Source organism: Dermacentor andersoni, chromosome 2, assembly GCF_023375885.2.
Source record: "Dermacentor andersoni chromosome 2, qqDerAnde1_hic_scaffold, whole genome shotgun sequence".
NCBI lineage: Eukaryota > Metazoa > Arthropoda > Arachnida > Ixodida > Ixodidae > Dermacentor > Dermacentor andersoni.
In genome coordinates this window covers 235,229,663-235,254,983 of record NC_092815.1, presented here as the reverse complement: position 1 = coordinate 235,254,983, position 25,321 = coordinate 235,229,663, and the positions used below count along the sequence as shown (strand labels likewise).

General features: G+C 46.3%; 1 protein-coding gene across 1 annotated transcript in view; it reads left to right on the top strand.

The window, feature by feature from the left end:
- The window catches only part of LOC140215885 (uncharacterized), a 40,121-nt gene extending 15,062 nt beyond the window's left edge, over positions 1 to 25,059 (top strand). Inside the window, exon 3 of the mRNA XM_072286231.1 lies at positions 24,970 to 25,059. Within this exon, the coding sequence (XP_072142332.1) occupies positions 24,970 to 25,059 (90 nt within the window). The remainder of the gene's footprint in view (positions 1 to 24,969) is intronic.
- Positions 25,060 to 25,321: the final 262 nt, after the last annotated feature.

Sequence of the window (25,321 nt, the reverse complement as noted above, 5' to 3'; positions counted from 1 at the left end):
CGGCGTGGCGATGTTCCCCAAATACGGCTCATTCTAGCTGGCCACCGGCGAATGCACATCGCATCGCATCTGGCTCTGCTAATCCACCCTCGACCACCCGAAATCTTTGACTATGGGCACGAAATCGTGCAACCTTCCTGTCCGGCAAGTCACCAGCTTTTACTTGACACTAATATTTCCGGGTGTTGTATCTATCTTTATTGTTTCAGTTTCGTTCTTTCAGTGTACATATCGTCGTCGTCATTTAATATATGTTTTGTTATATAGGTCGCTTGACGACGACGAATAAAGGTTGATTGTACTACCGTGAGTAATATTAGCGCAAACGCGCGACAGCGCGGCAAATAGCCTGAAAACCGAGTCAGAGCGATTCGCGGATGGGGCTGTCGAAAACAGAGGGGAAAGGGGGACACTCTTCCGCTAATTGTTGGCACTCCCACCATGCTTGCGTTTGCCGAAAACGGCAGCTTACATCGCTTTCCTGGTCGCCGATGGCTGATGAGACGTTTGCGTGCAAAGTAAGGTATAGCGAGTAATTTTTTTCTCAGTCATGTTTTCTTTTTATTAGAGTGCAGCTCTTAGGCATCTGTTCCTGCATTTAGCGTAAGGTATTTTCCGATATGCCTCCAAGCTAAGTGCCCCCACGTAGTTGGACAGAACCAAGGTAATGTTGTTTGCCATAATTTGGAGATACTCAAATTATTTGTTTCATTCCGCCTAATGAGATAATTAGTCTTTATAGATCAACCATCTTCTCAAATATTACAATTAGATGAAAAGGGACAATGAGTAGATTGTAAAGCGACACAAAAAACTCCCGATACAGCTTTCTGTTGCTGAATACGTGCTACATAAAATTGTTTTTCCGAGCTGAAAGAAGCCTGCGTACATGCAAAGTGCCTCGAGCGGCCAGTCGCGCAACAATTTTGCGTGCATTTGCGGGCGTTTGCACAAGGAGCAGAAGTACCCGCGGACGCCAAGGCCGAGGACACGAAGGACCATTTTAAGGTCGCCCTTACGGCACTGGCGCGCTATTCGCAAGCGCTATGAATGACATGGTGGAGCAGCCCCGGCTTCGACGAAGACACCTTTCAAGCATTAACATGCGGTCTTCGAGACCTTGCGTTTACTTGCAGTTTTCGTAGTGCTACCGATAGCATGATTCGAGACCAAATATTGAAAGGCACTTCACGGACAATACGTGAACGCACGCTTTATGAAGGGTCTTCACTTACGATGCAGGGAGCTATTGACATCGAGAAGTAAATACACGCATAGCTCTGTGAACAATACTGAACATCTGCGGAAAAGGTCACACTCTCCGCAAGGAATTTGCTACAGGCGTGGCTCGTCATCGCTTATGGCTAACTCCTCTGAATGCCCGGAGAAAAACGAGCGTTGCCGCTCTTGTGGGAAAATTCGTCACTTTTCAAGCGTGTGCAAATCAAAGAAAAATATGCCGTTCGAGAACCGCAGAAGGCTAACGCCGTCACGGTCCTTCAAATCGCTGATCGCAATGCCTCGACGAAAGATATTCGAGGGTACATTTCTATCGGGAAGATAAAACAATGCTTAGGTTTTCACACAGGCGCTACGATTTCTTTGCTAGGTGACGAGCACTAACACGAATACTTAGCCAACATACACTCGTTAGGACCACTGACCGCCAATCTGTTTAACTACTCCGGATAACAAATCAAGTTGAGCGGTTGTTTTCTTGCTGACGCATCTTATATGGGAAACAGAGCTAGTGCGGCATTTCATGTCACAGTCATGGGCACATTGCTGCTTGTACTTGACTCGGTTCGGAGTCTGGGAGTCTCTATCAATGGTTTCACCTTGAGTTGCTGCCAGGTAATGTGCACTGACTCGCTGCCTTCAGAATTCACGCACCAGTGTACGTATTTCTTCACGGAACAGCTAGGGCTTGCGAAAGTCTTTCTCAACCATGTTAAGCGCGATTTGCTAGTGAAATCGTCGGCGCAAAACTCCAGCGCCTACCGCTCCCGCTACGACAACAGGTATCAGCGTAGATGCAACGTCTGCTGGCCGAGGACATAATTGAACACGTCCAAGCAAAGGAGTGGATTTCAGCGATCGTCGTTGTGAGAAAGAAGGACGATTCAATCAGGCTGTGTGTGAACCTACGTGAAGTGAACGAGGCAGTAATTGCCGATACTTTTCGTCTCCCGCATGCAGAGGAACTACATAATGAAATAGCCGGAGGGAAGTGCTTTTCTAAGCTCGACCTAGCATCGGCATAGCACCAGCTAGAACTGACTCCGGAAAGTCATGAATTAACCACCTTTATAAGGCATGAAGCATTGTTTTCCTTTAAGAGAGTGTGTTTTGGCCTTGTATCTCCCCTTGAGCCTTTCAGAGAATGATGTAGCATATTTCCAGGTTTTACAAAGCTGTGCTTTGTTACATTGATGATGTGATTGTGTGGGGCAAGACACGTAAAGAGCACCACAAAAATTTACATCAAGTGTTAACACCCATCAGTCATTCACGTGTAAAGCTCAACCATAAATGTAGATTTGCTGTTTCTGAACTATTGTTTTCAAGGCACAGGGGAGCTCTAAAGGGCTCACTGAATTGTAGTCAAAAGTTGACGCCATTCTCAAGGTACATGCTTCTTGCAAACTTGCCCCTTTGCGGTCATATTTAGGTCTCACGGGTTACTATGTCCGGCTTGTGCCTCGATTTGCGGATCTTTTCGAGCCGTTTAGAAGGCTCATGCGGTCGGTCAACCGTTCACCTGGGATGTTGAGGCTGAGCGTAGCATCCAGCTCGTTAAGACAGCATTGTATTGAAGCCCACTAACACACATGTTCAAGCTAGACCTTCCCGCATCGGTCGCCACTATTTCGTACGCATCGAGCTTCAAGACTGCTGTTGTCCGTGCCATTTAACAAATCGTTTATTCACAGTTCTGCATTCTTTTTCTGTGCATGTACGACTCCTTTCAGTAGCGCCTTCTGGTCTTGAAACTATGTAAAATAAATAAATAAATAAATAAATACATAAATAAATAAATAAATAAATGTTACGCCAGATGCTTCTGATGAGGGACTGGGTGCCGTTCTTCAACAACATGAAGGTAACAGTGTACGCGCGGTGGCCTTCGCATCGCGTGCCCTGACTCCTGCTGAACGGAAGTACTCCGCTGGGGAACGCGAGGCTCTGACTTGCTTATTCGCGTGCGAGGGCTGGCATGTCTACTTGCGGGGTAGAAAACTTGTGTTGCGTATGAACCAACAGGCACCGGTGACGTTACTGTCAGCTGCTGGTAGAGGACGCCATCCTGTGCGGATATCCAATTAGTCAGCTCGGGTTTTGTATTACCACTTCGACATATAGTACCAAAAAAGATTCCGTTTCACGCCTGCCTCTTGAGTGAGATTAGCAGCAGCTAATACCGGAAGAAATTTTGTGCGTTGTATCAGAGTGCCGAACAAAGGAACGGCTACAGGTGGCCATGGCTGCAGACAGCACGTGGTACGTGGCTGAGCGCGTGGGAAAGCTTTGCCAGGAGAAATAATAGCGTACTTTACCGTATGGGAATAGCTTTCTGTCCTTGATGGCCTTTTGTTGCGTGGCAAGCCGGTAGTTGCTCCGAGTGAATTAGCTTCGCTTCTTGTTGGTTTTGTCCACGAAAGGCACCCAGAAATTTTAAAGACGAAGCAGATATAACGTGATCTTTACTGGCGGCCCCATTGGGGCAAGCAGGTAGAAGAAGCAATACACATCTGTCATATCTTCCAGGCCGCAGACAAGTCCGCAAAACCGTCTTTTGCACACCTGCAGCAGGTGAGGTTTGCGGCACTACAATGACAGAAGATAGCAATGGATTTAGTGGGACCGATTGACTGGGCCCCTTCAGACTGTAGGTACAAGATATCACTGATCCATTATCACTCCAAGTGGCCTGGAGTTGCTTTTCCCTCTACATTGACGATAAAGATAGTGATCGAGTTTTGGCAGGCTGTGTTAAACCGAAAAGGCTATCCTGACGAAGTTGTCCCAGATAATGGGTCTCCATTTAACAAGCCAATATTTGAAGCATTCTTGAAAGAGAGGGGTATTGCGAATCATTTTTATTCTCTGTACTATCTACAAGGAAACGGTGCGATTGACCGTTTGAATCGCGTGCTCAAGGATTTCATGCTGGTTGCCCGATTGGAACGACGGCCCCTCCAGGCTACAGTTGATATCTCGGAATATGCATGTCGACGTGTCGTCTGCCTAGCTGCTCCACGGGCATCATCCAAAGATAATAGTCAATGTAGTATGTTTGCCGACGTGAGCAGGAGTCCATGTCGGTTCAAAGAAAGAGTTCCTGCAAGGATTAAGGCGAAGCAGAGGTATGCAAAGCAATGTTCGGGCAGGAGACCAGGTGAGAAAAAAACCAGCCTTTGGTGTGGCGGACTTTGTTCGTGTGCGCAAGCCAAAGGCGGTGGGAAAGCATCGGTAGGCCCCACGGGACTTTCCAAGATTGTAGAAAGAAAAGGCAAAATTAGTTTTTTGATGAACAATGGCCGTTGGTGGAATGCGTGTAAACTAGTTCAGGTTCCGTGAAAACGATCAGAAACAAGAGAACACTGGGCATTGGAATTGGAATTGCCTCGTGGTGATTACTCGGGTACCACTGTGCCTGAAAGCCGCGCAGATGGTGCCGGTGCTGAAGAGCGTAAACTGTTGCGACCTTTTGACATAAGGGCTCAAGTTAATTAAGAAAATGGCGGCTGCTTTTGATCATACGAGGGAGCAAGTCTTGCGTCGCAAGGCTAGGGAACGCCGACCACTAGAAAGATTTGGGTTCTGTTGACCTGAACTTTAGGTATTGAGTTATTTTGTTATCCCGAATTACTATGCTGCATTTTCAAGCGCGAGGCGAGGCTGTATCATTCTTGATTGTTTCAGTTTCGGTCTTAAAATGTACATATCGTCATAGTCATTCATTGTGTTCTGCTATATAAGTGGTTGGACTCTGGAAAATAAAGGTTGATGTACATGCAGCTCTTGCGTGGTCCAGTGTCATGCGTCCGTCCTCGGACACAACAACGGGCTCGGCTCTTTCCTCAGCCTGAGACGGCCGTTTGAAATCCCTAAGCGGTGGTCACCGCGTTAAGCCTAAACGAGACAGCGGCACGGCAAACGCGGGCATCGCGACGGCACCCGACGCACGTCGCAACGCGACTCCTTGGGCAGGAGCCCGAGTCGCCTAAATGGCTGCCACCGGGCAGGCCAACTTCGCTGCATGGATGTTGAAGACTTGGAGCCCAAGCACGAAATCAGGCCCTGCGACTACCAACACGGCCTGAGCGGGACAGTCGACGCGTCTAGTGATCGACACCCTCAGCCACCTGTCCCTCACGCACCATGGTACCGGATGGTCGACGCTCGTCGATTGAGGGTTGTCGCCGAGGAGTCCTCCAAGACACCACCCGCCCTATTCTATTATCGTGGAACCCGACACGGCCCCGACTGCCGCGCCTCTTCGCAGGGGACCGCGAGGTCAACCTCCGAATAAGAGGAGGCAAGTCCCTACAACACGAAGCGGTCTTACCGCTGCGATGCAAACCGCACTCTGAGCCTCGCTACCTCCGGAGCCGCAAATACGAGTAGGCAAAGCAGGCTCGTACCCAGGATTCTTTCTCGGAGGAGGCCCAACCCAAGTTAACTTTTCTATGAAAATGAGGGGCGGGAGAGGGGGTGGAGTACCTTTACAAGTACTAACGTGAGTAATGCCTAATGTTCGCCATAAAGACGCGTAAATTTCAAAAGGGAAATCAAATAAGGTGTATCTCACATGTATGCCTGTGAGATGCACCCCTCTTTTACATGACAATCAAGGAACCACATCAAATGTACTCGCGCAGGAAAGAAGCGCAGTAAGAACACTGCCAAGACAAAGTAAACAAGCGAAAGTATAAAATAAAGATTTCTGCTAGTGTCTTCTGAATTAGCTCTGGAAGAAGTATATAGAAATATATATTGTGGAACACAGTTCCTTTGAATCCATCGTTTACTACTCTACGAAGCGCATTCATGGCAATATGTTAAATCTAATAGAAAGCTATTTCTCCAATCGTGCCGTCCGGGCAAAAGTCAGCAATGTACTGCTACGTCCTTTTACACAAGAAACTGGTGTACCCCCTGCAGGCGGAATCAGTTGCACATTATTTATTGTTAAGATGACAACACTTCCTGCTTCCTTACCACCGGCCATTTTGTATTCCGTCTACGTGGACGACATTCAAAAAGGTTTCAAATCCTGTAACCTCGCAGTGTGCGAGAGACAGGTACACCTTGGCTTCGACAAAGTGTCAAACGGATTTAAAATCAATCGTCACAAAAGTTATGGTTTTTTCTTTGCAAGAAAGAAAGGCCTGGCTCCGGATCCTTGCTGAGAACTGTGTGGGCAACAAATACCTGTGAACAAAGAGCACAAATTCCTAGCATTGCCATTTGTTGGGCGTGGTGGTAAACTGAAACCATATTTAGCGCCAGCAAACAAGGACGGAAGGGAGACGACACCACTATGCGCTATGGTGGTGTCGTCTCCCTTCCGCCCTTGTTTGCTGGCGCTAAATATGCTTACAAAGTCCTAGGTGTTATACTTGACCCCAGGCTTACTTTCATTCCACATATGAAATACCTTAAAGCAAAATGTCTTAAAACAATGAACTTAATTAAAATCCCATCCCAATCAACCTGGGATAGCGACAGAAAGTGTTTATGAAATCTTTACAGGAGCCTAGTTCGATCACGACTGGCCTATGGTGCCGTAGTATATCACTCTGCCGGCCCGAGCGCGCTAAAGATCTTAGACCCCGTTCACCATCTGGGTATACGCCTGGCCACGGGCGCATTTAGAACAAGCCCTGTTGAAAGTCTATACGTCGAGTCAGATGAGTGGTCACTCCATTTTCAGAGACCGTACATAAGCATCACCTATTTTCTTAAAGTTCGCTCAAATAAGGAACATCCGTGTTTTAAAACCGCTAACGACTTGATATTTGTAACATTTTTTTGTAATAGACCCTCTATGAGAGTACCTTTGTCACTGCGTGTAAGAGAGCTTAACGAAGGAATAGATGTCCCAATTCACAAACATCGCTGAATGCTTCCAGCTAAGCCACTACCGCCCTGGAAGTGGCAGGGGATAGACTGTGATGTAACAGTTGTACAAGTCACAAAGCACGCTCCTGTCCTCGAAATCGTTATGCATTTCCGTGAACTTCAATCTAAATGCTTCTGCTCCGAATTCTACACAGACGCGTCAAAATCACATTCTGCCGTATCTTTTGCTGCTGTTGGTCCCTCATTTTCTGAATGTGACGTATTGAGCCCCTTAACTAGTATCTTCACTGCAGACGCCTATGCTGTACTGTATGCAGTAAAACATAAAAAGAAATTAAAACTTGACAGAGCAATAATATTCACAGACTCGTTAAGTCTTGTAAAAGCACTGATTTCTTTACAAAAGTTTACAAATCCTGTTTTCATTGAACTTTACTCACTCTTATGCAGTACTTATTTATCATATGGACATGTAATAATATGCTGGGCACCTGGCCATAGAGGCATCGAGGGTAACGTACTAGCTGACAAAATGGCCACATCGCTGACATCACTAGCTGATAATGCAACGACTACGGTCCCTGTCACAGATCAGAAGACTTTCTTACATAGGAAACTGCGAAACTACTGGCAACGCATGTGGGACGCACAAATAAGCAACAAACTGCACTGCATAAAGCCACAGTTAAGTTTTGGCCCTCCGCAACAAAATCACGGCGAACAGATGTACTATTCTGTCGTCTCAGAATAGGACACACATTTGGCACTCATAATTATCTACTTACTGGAAATGAACCTCCAACCTCTGTCAGATGCGGTGAGAGGCTGATCGTCCTTCACATCCTTCTGCAGTGTCGGGAGGCCGAAGATTAAAGAAATATTTTCCTCGGGCATACCGTTCTTACATCCCCCTTCACGTGGCTATGTTTCTTGGCCAAGAACCGCTATTTAACACGAAAGCAGTCATCGGTATCTTAAACGATGTAATCCTACATGTTTAAGTTCCTTAAATTCATAGAGCATCCTCGTTACGGAGGATGCCGCTGCGATAATTGCTTTGCATAGCACATGCCTCCAGGCCCTTGTGTTTCAAGGGCCCTAAGGAGGCAGTAGTGCTCAAGCCAATTTAAACATCAAACATATTTTATAGATCGTATCATTTTTTCGCAATGGCTTTTAATGCTCATAGAACATGTCATTGCCATCGACAAAATCTTATTACAGATAGATTTTACGCACTTTCGAGCGACTATTTTTTAAAGCCCCTTTACAGCCACGTCACATAAAATTCATAGAACTCATAACCACACTGCGAACTCATCACCACAGACCTAGCGCTCTTCGGCCATACCTGGCCCTTGCGCCAATGAACAAAGTACAGTCATTCATTAGTTCCTAGAACTTCCTGATAAGAAACAGCACAAAAAACTCTCTAATCTAGTATCTTTCGGGAGTCTTCCAGTGACGGTCACACCGCACCGCACAATGAAGACAAGCGAACACCCGCGGAGTTGTTTCCGATGCTGATCTTATGGAACTGACTGAAGCCGAACTACTGGAGGGCTGGAGCGATCAAAATGTGATCATTGTCAAGAGAATAAAGGTTAGGCGCGATGGCAAGGAGACTGAAACAAAGCACCTAATTCTAATTTTCGCGCCAAGTATGCTACCTGAGACAATTGAGGCTGGATACATAAAGATCCGATTCTGACCGTACATCGCCAATCCTCTCCGATGCCTTAAGTGTCAATGATTTGGCCGCAGTTCGCGGAACTGCCGAGGCCGCCGTACTTGCGCAAAATGTAGTGCCCAGAAACGCCCATTTGACAATTGTGAGAGTGCTCCACACTGCGTGAAGTGTGATGGGGAACACGCCACGTACTTGCGGCCCTGTCCATCATGGAAAAAATAAAAAGAAATAGTCACAATCAAACTTAAGGAATACATATCGTTCAAAGATGCATGCAGGCGGGTCGCATACCTGCCAAAGAACAGTTTTGCCGAAGTGGTGCGTTGGGGCAGTGCCACAACGGCCTCCGGAGGCTGTACGACCGACAAGCAGTGAGTCGGCAGTTACGCCATCTGCCCCCACGGCGGTTGCAGCTAGCGCCGCTCCGCCAAAACCAGCAGAAGGAATCATCGACCCCGAAGGTGGGCGCCGCCAAGGCTGCCCCAACCTCCCCGGCCGATTCGAGCGCTGGCAACAGCAGGCGCAGCCTAATCCCTGAGGGAGCCCCATCGAGCTCCGGGCTGGTGGGCGCAGGGGTCTTGTCTTCCGAGGCGGGACTCTCTCGGAAAACTTCTCGCTCGCAAGAGCGCGTGTCCGGCGCCCCTCAACAGGCAATAGACACTACACCTATCCTCAAGGTGCTTCAAGCGCTTAAGGAGCGGCGAGGCTCCCTCGAACGCTCCAGTAAGGACAAAACCCCCGTTACAGGGGCTTGAAAGAGCTCTGTAATCTAATCTCTGTAATCTCTGTAATTAATACTTCTGTTTTTGTACACACAGCACCTATTTGCTTATAATATTGAAACACAAGTTATTCAATGGAACGTCAGAGGTGTACTTAGAAACCTTGATGATGTACAAGAACTCACACACGAATACAATACAAAAGTGCTGTGTTTACAGGAAACACACCTACAATCCAAACGCACAAACTTTCTCCGACAGTATATAACGTTTCGCAAAGATCGCGATGATGCTGTCGCATCACTGGGTGGTGTTGCCATTGTTATCCATAAAAGCATTGCATGTCAACTTTTACAGCTACGAACACCTCTTAAAGCAGTGGCGGTTCGAGCTGTTCTCCTAGATAAACTCATCACCATTTGCTCGCTTTACGTACCCCCACATTACAAATTAAACAAACATAAATTTCAGTCCTTTATAGATGAATTGCCAGAACCTTATATTGTTCTTGGCGATTTCAATGCGCACAGCTGCCTGTCGGGCGACTCTTGTATAGATGAGCGTGGTCGTCTTGTTCAACAGTTCCTTTCTTCTAGTGCGTGCCTTCTGAATAAGAAGAAACCGACATATTACTGTCTTGCAAACAAAACCTTTTCTTCAATTGATTTCAGCACAGTTTCCCTATCTATACTGCCTGAACTCGAATGGGAAGTTACGAACAATCCTTACGGGAGCGACCACTTCGCCATACTGCTAAGAGCATATAAAGAAAACAAATATCCCCCACAGGCTCCTAAGTGGAAGATTGATATAGCCGACTGGGAGAAATTCCGAACTTTCACTAGTATCTCATGGGATGACATGTCTTCTTTAGTAATTGATGCTGCCGTGCAGTACTATACAGCCTTCATTATAGATGCCGCATCTAAATGCATGTCGGAAGTAAGTGGCTTGGCAGGCAGACGGCGTGTCCCGTGGTGGAACAACGAATGTAGAATCGCTCGTAGGAAACAGAACAAAGCGTGGGGGTCGCTACGCGCTTCTGCCACTGCAGAGAATCTCATCAACATTAAGAAAGTAAAGTACCAAGGCAGGGGAAACACGCCGACAAGCCAAAAGAGAAAATTGGCAGAAGTTTTTATTGAGTATCAACTTGTTTACAGATGAGGCCAAATTCTAGAAAAAGGTTAAAAGGATAAGAGGGCGACAAACATATTCACTCCCTTTAGTAAATACACAGGGCGACACACTGAAAGATCAGGCAGAGTCACTTGGGGAGCACTTTGAGAACGTGTCAAGTTCAACACATTATTCGCAATTCTTTCTCAAATATAAGCAAATAGAAGAATGTAAGCCATTCATAAGAAAATGTCGAGAGAATGAACCGTACAACTGTCCTTTTAGTATTGCCGAGTTGAGAGCCGCCTTGAGTGCATGCAAGAGCTCTGCACCGGGATCTGACAGAATCATGTATGAAATGATAAAGAACTTACAAAACGACACCCAAGTAACTCTACTCGTAATATTGAACACCATTTGGGCTGTAGGATACATTCCAACTGCATGGAAAGAAGCCATTGTGGTCCCTGTTTTCAAACAAGGCAAAGACCCTTCTTTAGTTACAAGTCACCGCCCGAAAGACCTCACAAGTTGCCTTTGTAAAGTATATGAAAAAATGGTTATTCGGCGACTCATTCATTTCCCTGAACTCGGCAAAATGCTTGATCCCTATCAATGTGGCTTCAGAGAAGGGCGCTCCACAACTGATCATCTTGTACGTATTGAAGGAAATATCCGTGATGCATTTGTACACAAACAGTTTTTCTTATCCATATTCCTCGATGTAGAGAAGGCGTACGACACAACGTGGTGTTACGGAATCTTGAGAGACTTGTCAGAAATGGGCATCCATGGTAATATGCTAAACCTAATAGAAAGCTATTTGTCTAATCCTACATTTCGGGTAAAAGTCGGCAATGTACTGTCACGTCCTTTTACACAAGAAACTGGTGTACCCCAGAGAGGCGTGTTCAGCTGCACGCTCTTTATCGTGAAGATGAACACGCTTCGTGCTTCATTACCACCGACCATCTTTTATTCTGTCTACGTGGACGACATTCAAATAGCCTTCAAATCCTGTAACCTCGCAGTGTGCGAGAGACAGGTACAGCATGGCTTGAACAAAGTGTCAAAGTGGGCAGAGAAAAATGGATTTAAAATCAATCCTAACAAAAGTTCTTGTGTTCTTTTTACAAGAAAGACAGGCCTGGTCCCGGAACCTTGCTTAGAACTGTGTGGACAACAAATGCCTATCAACAAAGTGAAAAAATTCCTAGGTATTATACTAGACTATAGACTCACTTTCATTCCGCACATCAAATGCCTGAAAGAAAAAAAGGTCTAAAAGCAATGAACTTAATGAAACTTCTATCCCAGACTACATGGGGTAGCGACAGGAAGTGTCTAATGAATCTCTACAAGAGCCTAATTCGGTCACGATTGGATTATGGTGCCGTAGCGTATAACTCTGCCACCCGGAACGCGCTATGGATGCTGTATCCTGTCCACCATCTAGGTATCTGCTTAGCCACTGGCGCTTTCAGAACAAGCCCGATCGAAAGCTTATATGCCGAATCGAATGAGTGGTCGCTCCACCTACAGAGATTACACATCAGCTTTACATATTTACTTAAAGTGCACTCTAATCTTGAACATCCATGTTTTAATACCGTTACCGATATGACGTGTGCTACAGTTTTCCTCAATCGTCCCTCTATAAGACCACCTTTCTCGCTGCGTGTGAAGGAGCTTAGCAATGAAATGCATGTCCTACTCCTCGAGCATCACTTAATGCGCCTAACCAAGCTATTACCCCCTTGGGACTGGCAGGTGGTAGAATGTGACGTACCTTTCTAAAAGTTTCAAAGCATGCTCCATAGGTCGAAATCCGAACGCATTTCCTAGAACTTTAGTACAAGCACTCGTGCGCAGAGTTCTACACAGACGCTTCCACGTCACATGCCGGAGTGTCCTATGCAGCAGTCGGTCCATCGTTCTCAGAATCCGATGTACTACATCCAGAAACAAGCATTGTTACGGCAGAGGCCTACGCATTATTGTCGGCTGTAAAGCATATAAGGAAATCAAAACTCCAAAAAGTTGCTATATATACAGACTCCCTAAGTGTGGTGAAGGTCTTAATGTCACTCTGCAAACATATACATCCCGTACTTACTGAGGTCTATTCCGACCTGTGCAAAGCTTATCTATCTAACCAGCATATCATTATATGCTGGGTGCCTGGCCGTAGGGGAATTGAAAGTAACGTTCTGGCAGACCAGATGGCCACTTCAATTACATCCCCAGCTGTCAATACTACTGCTTCGGTGCCTCTCACAGATCTGAAACCTTACATACGAAAGAAACTTCGCAACCACTGGCAACGCATGTGGGACGCAGAAATAAATAACAAACTGCATGTGATAAAGCCACAGTTGGGTTCTTGGCCCTCCGCAACAATATCACGGCGAACAGATGTCCTATTCTGTCGTCTCAGAATAGGACAAACATTTGGTACCCATCATTTTCTACTTACGGGAAGTGAACCTGCAACCTGGGGCAGATGTGGTGAGAGGCTGACCGTCCTCCACGTGCTCCTGGAGTGCCGGGAAGAGGAAACTGAGAGAAAGAAACATTTTCCGCTTGCATACCGTTATTACATCCCTCTACATCCGGCTATGTTTCTTGGTAAGGAACCACTTTCTAACACCAAGGCAGTCCTCAACTTCCTTAAATGTCGTTCTACACGTTATAAGCCCATTAAATTCGTAGAGCATCCTAGCTCCAGAGGATGAGGCTGTGATAATTGGTTTGCATAGCACATGCCTCCAGGCCCTTCTGTTTCAGGGGTTCTAAGGAGGCAGTAGTGCTTTAGCATATCTTATAACCTGATATATTTTTACACATCGTATCATTTTTCTTAAATGCATCTTAATGTTCATAGTAGACGTCATACGTCATCGCCATAATCTGAATGTACAGATTTTACGCACTTTAGAGCGACTATTTTTAAGGGCCCTTTACAGCCACGTCACACCAACTTCATAGAATTCATACTACACTGCGAACTCATTACCACTGATATGGCGCTCTTTCGCCGTACTTGGACCTTGCGCCATTAAAGATCAAGCATTCATTCATTCAAGAAAGTGAGATCTCGTATCATGGGGCCTGGAAAGGTCTCATGAGGTAATCTGATGTATATCTCTTAGACACAGCACAAAACACATAGAATATGGACACACAGATATTACAGTGGAATGTCAGGGGTTTGCTCCATAATCTAGACATCATTAAGGAACTTTTACATAGGTACACTCCAAAGCTGCTGTGTGTCCAAGAAACACATCTTAAACCTTCAGAAACAAACTTTCTCCGCCAGTATGCCATTTTCCGAAAAGACCGCAACGAGGCCCTGGCCTCGTCGGGCGGTGTGGCAATAATAGTAGATAAGAGCGTTGCTTGCCCGCATTTACAGCTTAAAACGCCCCTAGAGGCAGTTGCTGTCAGAGCAGTGCTTTTTAGTAAGCTGCTGACAATCGCATCTTTATACATTCCTCCCTACTGTCAATTTTCCAAAACTGAATTTGAAAGCTTTATTGCGCAACTCCCGGAACCATACATTGTCGTTGGAGACCTTAATGCTCATCGTACCTTGTGGGGTGACTCTCAATGTGATGCCAGAGGGCGTCTGATTGAAAACTTCCTCCTAAGTACACGTGCGTGTTTGCTATATAAGAAGGAGCCAACTTTTTACAGTGTTGCAAACAAGACATTTTCATCTATAGATTTAGCCATTGTTTCAAATACAGCCGTGCCGTACTTGGAATGGAAAGTACATAAGAATCCATACGGGAAGTGATCATTTCCCGATTGTTTTAAAATTAAGGAAGCGGTACGAGTGTTCTCCACACACGCCTCAGTGGAAAGCTGACTCAGCGAACTGGCAGCGATACAGAGAGCTGACATACATGACCTGGGATGATATTCGTGCGCTTACTATTGACGATGAAGTGTGATACCTAACTGCATTTATTGTCGACGTAGCGTCAATATGTATCCCGCTAACAAATGCATCGCCCATCAAACGACGTGTTCCCTGGTGGAACAATTATAGTAAGGGAGCGCGAAAGAAACAGAACACGGCTTGCAATCAGCTCCGTGACTCTCCGACTACAGAAAAGCTTATCAGCATTAAGAAAACAAAATCAGAAGGTAGAAGCGTGCCGCCGTGCCAAAAGGGACAGTCGGCAAAAATACATTTCCGGCATTATTTCTTATGCAGACGAAAGAAAAGCCTGGAACAGGGTAAACAAAATAAAAGGCCGCGAAACTCACCCTCCACCATTACTAAAGACGCAAGGAGATGCCCTTGAGGACCAGGCTGATTGTCTAGGAGCATATATCGAGCACATTTCCGGTACATCTCATTACACAGATACATTCCTAAAATACCAGCGACAAGCAGAGCAGCTGACTCTGGGTCGGAAAGGCACATCCAATGAGGTATACAATCGTCCATTTAGAATGGCTCAGTTCCAGGCTTCACTAAACTGTCGCAACAAGTCCGCTCCAGGAAGTAACAAAATAATGTATGAGATGATCAGACACTTACGCCCTGAAACCCAAAAAACACTACTGTCACTCTTCAATTCCATGTTCTCTGCCGGCTACATTCCTTCAGTCTGGAAAGAAGCAATCGTAATCCCAATTCTCAAAGAGGGCAAGGACCCTTCCTCACCGAACAGTTATAGGCCTATAGCTCTGAGAAGTAGTCTAGGCAAACTATTTGAGAAAATGATTAACCGTCGCCTCATCCATTTTATTGAATTGAACAAGGCACTCGATCCCTTACAGTGTGGTTTTAGGGAGGGTAGATCCACAACAGATCACCTTGTCCGCATCGAGACAAATATCCGTGATGCCTTTGTCCACAAACAGTTTTTCTTGTCCGTATCTTTAGATATGGAAGAGGCATACGACACAACCTGGCGCTTTGGAATCCTGCGTGATCTGTCTGAAATGGCAGTTTGAGGCAACTTGCGGAACGTGATACAGAGTTACCTCTCTAATCGCACGTTCCGCGTTAGAGTTAGTAACGTTCTGTCTCGTCCATTTGCGCAAGTGGCTGGTGTTCCACAAGGTGGTGTGCTGAGTTGCGCTCTTTTTACTGTCAAAATGCACTCAATCAAGACTGTCATATCACGTACTATGTTTTATTTTGTATATGTGGATGACATCCAGATAGGCTACAAATGATGTAATCTAAGCATCTGCGAGCGACAAGTACAGCTTTGCAGAAATAAATTTTCTAAGTGGGTAGACAAAAACGGTTTTAAGCGAAACCTTCTAAAAAGTACATGCATCCTCTCCTCTAACAACAGAGGCGTACTGGCGGACCCCGCAATAGATCTAAATGGACAACGGCTATCTGTGAGTCATGAACACAAATTTCTAGGGATCCTTTTAGTCATTAAGCTATCTTTTTTACCACACCTGAAGTATCTTAAGGCAAAGTGCCTCAAGACTATAAACGAGCTGAAGCTCTTGTCACGCACATCTTGGGGAAGCGACAGGAGATGCCTTTTAAAGCTGTACAACAGTCTAATACCAACACGGCTTGACTACGGAGCAATAGTCTACAATTCTGCTGGCCCTAGAATCTAACGAATGGTCATTGCACTACCAAAGGACATATTTAACTTTCTCCTACGCCCTGAAAGTTAACTCAGATATTAAACATCGTTGTAATTATACTATCTGTGACTGGTCCACTGCTAGGCTGTTTCGTAACCGCCGAGCCACTAGGCTTCCTCTGTCCCTCCGGTTGGAAGCACTCTCAGAAGAAACAGGAGTTCCTCTTTTACACAATGTCCTAATGGCTGCTACATGGCTTCCACCGCCTTGGGAGTGGTAGACTATCCAATATGACATCTCTTTCTTGGAAATATTGAAACGAGACCCGGAGGCACACATATATTTCATTTTCTGGAACTTAAGCAGAAGTACTCCTGTGATGAATTTTACACAGATGCTTCGAAGCCTCCTGCTGGTGTTGCTTACGTAGCTCTGGGACCCTCATTTCCAACACCTGGAGCCTCACCAGTATCTTTACAACGGAAGCATACGCAATACTTAAGGGTATCGAACACATAAGGCTCACAAAAAGCAGTAGAGCCCTAATTAGCTTACGAAAACACACGAACTCCGTTTTGAATGAACTATTTGGGTTGTTGTGCTCTGCAAATATGTGCAACCAAGTGATCGTCTAATGCTGCATGCCAGGCCACAGGGGTATAGAAGGCAATGTGGCTGCTGACAAAATGGCTACGTCAGTGAGTTTTAGCGACAAACATAGAGATACCCCCATCTCTGCCACAGACCTAAAGCCTTTTCTGCGCCGTAAATTGAGGAATAATTGCCAAGGCGAGCGGGATACACAAGCAATGAATAAGCTTCATATTGTAAAACGGAAACTTGGGAACTGGATAAATAGGAAAACAGCACGGTGCAAGGAAGTACTTCTTTGCCGATTAAGGATAGGCCACGCAAACGGTTCTCACTCTTATCTCTTGACTGGCTGTGATCCTCCAACTTGTATTAGGTGCGGCAATAGTCTCCCGGTATTTCCCTTCTACATTTCGCGAGAATATATCCCTTCACCCTGCATTTTCTCTTAGCGATGAACCCCTTCCTAATCTGCAAACAGCCTTAGATTTTTCAGCCGCAACCGACACCCTGAAAATCATTTTGCCAGGCAACTTTTAGCACATGACTAACAACCCTGTATTCAAGGGCTCTCTTGAAGCTCTGGTGACATGGTTATGTTTTTATTGCATCATGTTTTAACGAAAGCCTGTGAGAACGCTCTCCACTGTGTAAACTGTGATGCGGAGCACGCCGCGTACTCGCGGCCGTGCCCATCCTGGAAAAATGAAAAAGAAATTGTAACGGTCAAAGTAAAAGAGAATATATCATTCAAGGAGGCACGCAGGGGGGTTTCATACCTGTGCAAGAAAACCTTTGACGATGGGACGCTTCAGGGGGCAGAGACACAACGGCTTCCGGCGGCTGTCCGACCCACAAGCAGTGAGTCCGCAGTTACGCCATCTGCCCCCGCGGCGGTTGCAGCTAGCGCTGCTACGCTAACCAAGCAGAAGGGACCATCGATCCCAAAGGTGGGCGCAGCCAAGGCTGCCCCAGCGTCCCCGGCCCCTTCCAGCGCTGGCAATAGCCGGCGTAGCCCAATCCCACAGGCAGCCCCATCGACCTCCGCGCTGGAGGGCGCAGGGGTCTTGCCCTCCGAGGCGGGACTCTTTCAGGAAACTTCTCGCTCGCAAGAGCGCGAAGGATATCGTGTCCGGCGCCTCACAAGAGGCAATGGACACTGCACCTATCCTAACGGCGCACCAAGCGCCTAAGGGGCGGCGAGGCTCCTTCGAACGCTCCAAAAAGGGCAAAATCCCCGTTACAGGGCCTTGAAAGAGCTCTGTAATCTAAGGCATCACTTCTGTTTTTGTATACAGAGCGTTAATTTACTTTAAATATGGGTACAGAAATGATTCAATGGAACGTCAGAGGTCTTCTTAGAAACCTTGATCATGTGCAAGATCTTATCCGCAAACACAATCCGAAAATGCTGTGTTTACAGGAAACACACTTAAAATTGAAACACACAAACTTCCTCCTACAGTATGTTGCGTTTCGCAAAGATCGCGATCATGCTTTCGCATCATCGGGCGGTGTTGCCATCGTTATTCATAAAAGCATAGCGTGTCAACATTTGCAGCTACACACGCCCCTTGAAGCAGTGGCGGTTAGAGTTGTTCTCCTAAACAAACTGATCACCCTTTGCCCGATTTACATACCCCCCATTGCCAATTAAAGAAACATGAATATCAGCCCTTTATAGATCAATTGCCAGAACCTTATGTTGTTCTTGGCGATTTCAATGCACACAGCTGCCTGTGGGGCGACTCTCGTATATATGCGCGAGGTCGTCTAGTTGAACAGTTCCTTTTTTCATACGGTGAGTGTCTGCTGAATAAGAAGGAACCCACATATTACTGTCTTGCAAACAGAACCTTTTCTTCAATTGATCTTAGGCTAGTTTCTCCATCTATACTGCCTGAACTTGAATGGGAAGTTACGAACAATCCCTACGGAAGCGACCACTTCCCCATACTGCTAAGAACACCTGAAGAAAACGAATATCCACCACAGACTCCTAGGTGGAAGATTGATACAGCTGACTGGGAGAAATTCCGAACTCTCACTAGTATCTCATGGGACGTGTCCTCGTTAGGAATTGATGCTGCAGTGGAGTATTTTACAGACTGCATTATAGATGTCGCATCTAAATGCATATCAGAAGTAAATGGCTTGGCATGCAAACAGCGTGTCCCGGGGTGGAACGACGAATGTACGATCACTCGTAGGAAACAGAGCAAAGCGTGGGGGTTGCTACGCGCCTCTCCCACTGCGGAGAATCTTGTTAACTTTAAGAAAGCAAAGTCCCAAGGCAGGAGAACGCACCGAAAGGCCAGAAGAGAGGGTTGGCAGAAGTTTTAATCGGGCATCAACTCGTATACAGTTGAGGCCAAAGTGTGGAACAGAGTTAATCGGATAAGAGGGCGACAAACATGTTCACCCCCTGTGGTAAACACACAAGGCTATACCCTGCAAGACTAGTCAGACTAGGGAGCATGTTGAGAGCTTGTCAAGTTCAACCAATTATTCACAATCCTTTCTCAAATATAAGCAAATAGAAGAATGTAAGACATTAATAAGAAAATGTCGACAGAATGAACCTTGCAACCATCCTTTTAGTAATGCCGAGGTGAGAGCTGCCTTTAGCGCATGCAAGTGCGCTGCACCGGGATCTGACAGAATCTGGTATGAAATGATCAAAAACTTACACAATTACACGCAAGTTACACTACTCGCACTTTTCAACACAATTATGGCTGTCGGATACTTTCCACACACATGGAAAGAAGCAACTGGGGTCCTTGTTTTGAAGCAGGGGAAAGACCCATCTCTGGCGGTAAGCTATCGCCCGACAGCTCTTGCAAGCTGCCTGTGTAAGCTTTTTGAAAAAATGATTAATCGAAGACGCATACGTTTCCTTGAACTCAACAATATACTAGATCCCTATGAGTGTGGCTTCAGAGAAGGCCGGTCGACAACAGATAATCTTGTAAGCATTAAAGGATATATTCGTGATTCATTTGTACATAAACAGTTTTTCTTATCAATATCCCTTGACATGGAAGGCGTATGATACAACATGGCGTTGCGGGATCTTGCTAGACTTGTCGGAAATGGGCATCTGTGGAAATATGCTGAAAATAATTGAAAGCTATTTGTTGAATCGTATTTTCCGCGTGAAAAACGGTAACGTATTGTCGCGACCTTTCACACAAGAAACAGGTGTACCCAGGGAGGCGTGCTTAGTTGTACGCTCTTTATCGTGAAGATGAACACGCGTCGTGCTTCATTACCACCTGCCATTCTTTATTCCATCTACGTGGACGACAGTCAAATCGGCTTCAAATCCTGTAACCTGGCAGTATGCGAGAGATTGGTGCAGCAGGACTTGAACAAGGTTTCCAAGTGGGCAGACAAAAACGGATTTAAAATCAACCCTCACAAAAGTTCTTGTGTTCTTTTTACTAGGAGAGGCCTGGTTCCAGATCCTTGTGTTCAACTGTGTGGACATCAAATACCTATCAACAAAGAACACAAATTTCTAGGTATTATACTTGACTCCAAGCTTAGTTTTATTCAGCACATTAAATATCTTACAGAAGAATGTCTAAGGACAATGAACTTACTTGACATTCTATCCCACACAACATGGGGTAGCAGCAGGAGGTGTCTGATGATATGTTTATAAGAGCCTAATTCGATCACGATTGGACTATCGTGACGTCGTATACAACTCTGCCGCTCCGACCGCACTAAAGATTCTAGATCCTGTCCACCATCTAGGTATCCGCGTAGCCACTGGCGCTTTTAGGACAAGCCCTATTGAAAGCTTATACGGGGAATCAAACGAATGGTCACTCCATCTACAGAGAACTTACATCAGCCTTACATATTTCCTGAAAATACACTCCAATCATCAACATCCATGTTTTAACACTGTTAACGATATGACGTGTACTACACTTTTCCATAATCGTCCCTCTGTAAGACAGCCTTTCTGGTTTCATGTGAGGGAGCTTAGTGATGAAATGCATGTCCCACTTCTCGAGCTTCGCCTAATGCATCCAACGAAGCTGTTACCACCTTGGGACTGGCAGGGGATAGAATGTGACATATCCTTTTTAGAAGTAACAAAACACGCACCAGAGATTGAAATCCGAATTCATTTCCTAGAACTCCAGCAGAAGCACTGCTGCGCAGAGTTCTACACAGACGCTTCGAAGCCAAATGCCGGGGTGTTCTATGCTGCCGTCGGCCCATCCTTCTCAGAATCCGATGTACTGCATCCGGAAACAAGCATCTTTACGGCTGAGGCCTACGCAATACTGTCTGCTGCGAAGCATATTGACACGTGTACTTCTTTATCGGGTGACCACTTCTCACCGCCTAACAAATGTTACAAATGTGTGTTCTTTTACATGCACAGCGCGGGACGCGCCTGCATGTAAAAGAAGTTTCTGGAATGTTATCGATGGTTCCGTCCACTGTCTTTCACCGCAACTTGTGTAATCTGATTGCATGTATGCGCGACGCCAATAGTGTAGAACTTCGTGGAAGACACGCGGGCCCCAGCGGTTACTCTGGAACATTCGACGACTGATCTATAAAAGCTGACGCGCTTGACCCACTGATCAAATTTTCGACGATCACCGACCGTGTTCGCCGTTATCGTTGTGCTCTAATTGTAGCCTGTTTTATGGGCACAGGTTCGCCCAATAAAAGTTAGTTTTGTCATTCACAGTATTGCTACTGTGTTCTTCAACGTCACCACCACGTGACAATATCAGAAAATCAAAACATCAAAAATCAGCGATATATACAGACTCCCTAAGCGTCGTCAAGGCCTGATGTCATTATATACACGCAAAAATCCAGTACTTCATGAACTCTATTCCTTCTTGTGTAAAGCGTACATATCTAACCAGCATATCATCATATGCTGGGTGCCTGGCCATAATAGCATCGAAGGTAACGTTCAGGCGGACGAGATGGCCACGTCAATCGCATCACAAGCTGTTAACCCTACCGCTGAGGTGCCTGTCACAGATATGAGGCCTTTCTTTGGAAAGAGGCTGCGAGACCACCGGCAACGCATGTGGACCGCGGAAACGGATAATAAGCTCCACCTGATAAAACCACAGTTGGGATTCTGGCCCTCTACTACAAAATTGCGCCGAACAGATGTCCTATTCCGTCGTCTCAGAATAGGACACATATTTGGCACCCATAATTGTCTACTCACCGGAAATGAGCCTCCAATCTGTGGTACATGCGGGGAGAGGCTGACCGTACTCCACGTCCTCCTGGAGTGTCGGGAGGCCGAATCTGGGAGAAAGAGACATTTTTCCTTAGCATACCGGCAGCAAATTCCTCTTCTTCCTACAATGTTTCTAGGTGCAGAACCGCTTTTTAATACAGACACAGTCCTAGGTTTCCTCAGAGATGTGGTCTTACTGGTTATTATTCCCATATATTCGTAGCGCTTCCTCTCTTCAAAGGATGCCGCTGGGATAGTCATACTGTAGATGACATACCTCCGGGCCCTTGTGTTTCAAGAGCTCTGATGAAGCACTTGTGCTGTAGCTAATTTTTGCATCTTACATGTTCTGTATGTCACATCATTCTTCCGCAATGCAGTGTAAGGCTCATAGTACTCATCATTAGTCATCGCCATAATCTTATTGCACGTAGATTTTACGCACTCTACAGCGACTATTTTTACGCCCCTTTACAGCCACGTCACATCAACTTCACAGAAGTCATCATTCCACCGAAAAATTCATAACACTGTCTTGTCGCTCTTTGGCATTCCTGGCCCTTGCGCCACTAAACAACACACATTCATTCATTGGACTACGGTGCCGTGATTTATCATTCTGCCACCGCAAGCGCCTTAAAATGCTAGATCCGGTCCACCATCTAGGGATCCCACTGGCCACTGGCGCTTTCAGAACAAGTTCCATTGAAAGTTTATATATAGCATCAAATGAGTGGTCACTCCATCTGCAGAGAACATACATCAGTCAAACATATTTTCTGAAAGTTCACTCTAATCATTAACATCCTTGTTTTAATACCGTTAACGATATGACATATGCAACACTCTTTCGTAACCGTGCCTCTGTAGGACAGCGCTTTTTACTGCGTGTGAGGAAGCTTAGTGTTAAAATGGATGTCCCACTCCTCAAACATCGCTTAATGCCTCCAGCTAAGCTGCTACCGCCTTGGGAGTGGCAGCTGATACAATGTGATATATCTTTCCTACATGTTACAAAGCACGCTCCAGAGATCGAAATCCAAATCATTTCCTGGAACTGCAGTACAAGCACTCCTGCATGGAGTTCCACACAGACGCATCGAAGTCACGACGTGGTGTCCTATGCAGCCGTCTGTCCATCCTTCTCCGATGTAATTCATCCGGAAACAAGTATCTTTACGGCTGAGACCTACACACTAATGTCGGCTGTTAAGCATATAAGGAAAACAAAAATCAAGAAATCAGTTATATATACGAACTCCATAAGTGTTGTGAAGCCCTTGATATCATTCTGTAAGCACAAAAATACAGTAATTAATGAACTCTATTCTCTCCTGTGTAAAGCGTATATATCTAACCAGCATGTCATTATATGCTGGGTGGCGGGTCATGGAGGCATCGAAGGTAACGTTCTGGCGGACCAGATGGCCACGTCAATCCCATCTCATTTTGTAAATCTTACAGCTGCAGTCACCGTTACAGATCTGAGGCCCTTCTTGCGCAGGAACCTGCGAGACTACTGGCAACGCTTGTGGGACGTGGAAACAAATAATAAGCTGCATGTAATAAAGCCGCAATTATGTTTCTGGCCTTCTGCAGCAAATTCACGCCGAATAGATGTCCTATTTTGTCGTCTTAGGATAGGCCACACATTTGGCACCCATAAATTTTTACTCACTGGAAATGAACCTCCAATGTCTGGTAGATGTGGGGAGAGGCTGACCGTCCTCCACGTCCTCCTGGAGTGTCGAGAAGTCGAATCTGAGAGAAAAAAAAACATTTTCCCGTAGCATAACGGCAGCACATCCCCCTCATCCTGTAATGTTCCTCGGCCCAGGACCGCTCTTTGACACCAACACAGTCCTAGGTTTCCTGAAACATGTGTTACATGTTATTAGCCCCATACATTCCTCTATTCAGAGGATGCCGCTGTGATAGTTATTTCGTATAGCACATGCCTCTAGGCCCTTGTGTTTCAAAGGTTTTGGCGAGGCAGTAGTGCTCTAGCCAATTTTTGTATCCCACATTTTGTATAAAGTATCAATTTTTCGCAAAGTTTGTCAACAGGGATAAGGTGTCTCAGAAAGGCTGGCCGACGTTTCGATAAGAGGTCCTATTTTCGTCAAAGGTGGCTTCGTCATCCTCGGCAAGTTAGTTTTGAAGGGTTAGTGCAGTGACGTCACGTGCGGGTGTTGTCGGTGGCGGTTGGTTATAAAGGAAGAGACTTTAGAGGTAATGAGCGCTGTCGCCTGACGTCTGTGAGCTATAGAGTGGGAAGGCGTGGAGAAAGAAAGAAAAGGGGAAAAGAAACTGGGGCACCAAGAGGAGAGAGAAAGACAGAGAAACGTTTATTAAACGAAACAGTGTCCCGAGCGAGGCCGGGAATCACCCTAAGGTGGGAAGGCTCCTTAGTCCAGGAACCCTCTGGCTTCGACTGCCCTCTTGGCCCTGGCGACGAGTTGTCGTTGGTCTTCCAGGTGACCGAGGGTTAGCTTGGCCTCCCACATTTCGAATAGGTTGTTTGCTTCTATGCTCGTTTTGCGTGCGTTTCTGGTTGTATTTCGCTGCCTTCCTGCCACGGGCATTCCAGGAGCAAGTGTGCCAGAGTGCCGGGTACGTTGCAAAGTTGGCAGAGGTAGCCGTGGAGCGTCGGGTAGAGGCGATGCATTATCGTTCCGTGCGTGTATGTATTACTTTGCAGGCGTCTAAGGATTAGGTTTCCTTCTCTGTCGAGTTTAGGGTGCGGTGTAGGGTACACTCGACGCTCTAGCCTGTAATGTTGCAATATGGCCGAATAGGTGGTGGGTACGGCCTCCGCCTCTTCTGTCACGGGTCCGAGAGCGCGTGGGGAGAGGGGAGCCCGGCTGACGTGCTCGCGGGCAGCGGCGTGGGCCGCTTCGTTCCCCTCTAGTCCCTCGTGTCCGGGTACCCACGTTACGCAGGTGTACGGGAGCGGAGTGCTTCGTGTTTTTAGTATCTTGATTGCATCGGCCGAGATGCGGCCCCTCAAGGAGCTTCTGCAGGCGGCCTGAGAGTCGGTGAATATAACCGCTGCGTCTGTGCATGTGGTGGTGGCGAGAGCGATTGCCGCTTCTTCAGCCGTTTCCGGGTTGCGTGCCTTGATGGTTGCCTATGCTAGCTCGGAGGCTTGGGAGTCTACGACGCTCAGAGCGAACGCGTTTCGATGCGGATACTTGGCCGCTTCGGTGTAGCGGGCATTCGGGTCATGCTTGAAACTTCGTTTGATGGCGTTGGCTCTAGCCTGTCTTCTACTCGTGTGATATATGGGATGCA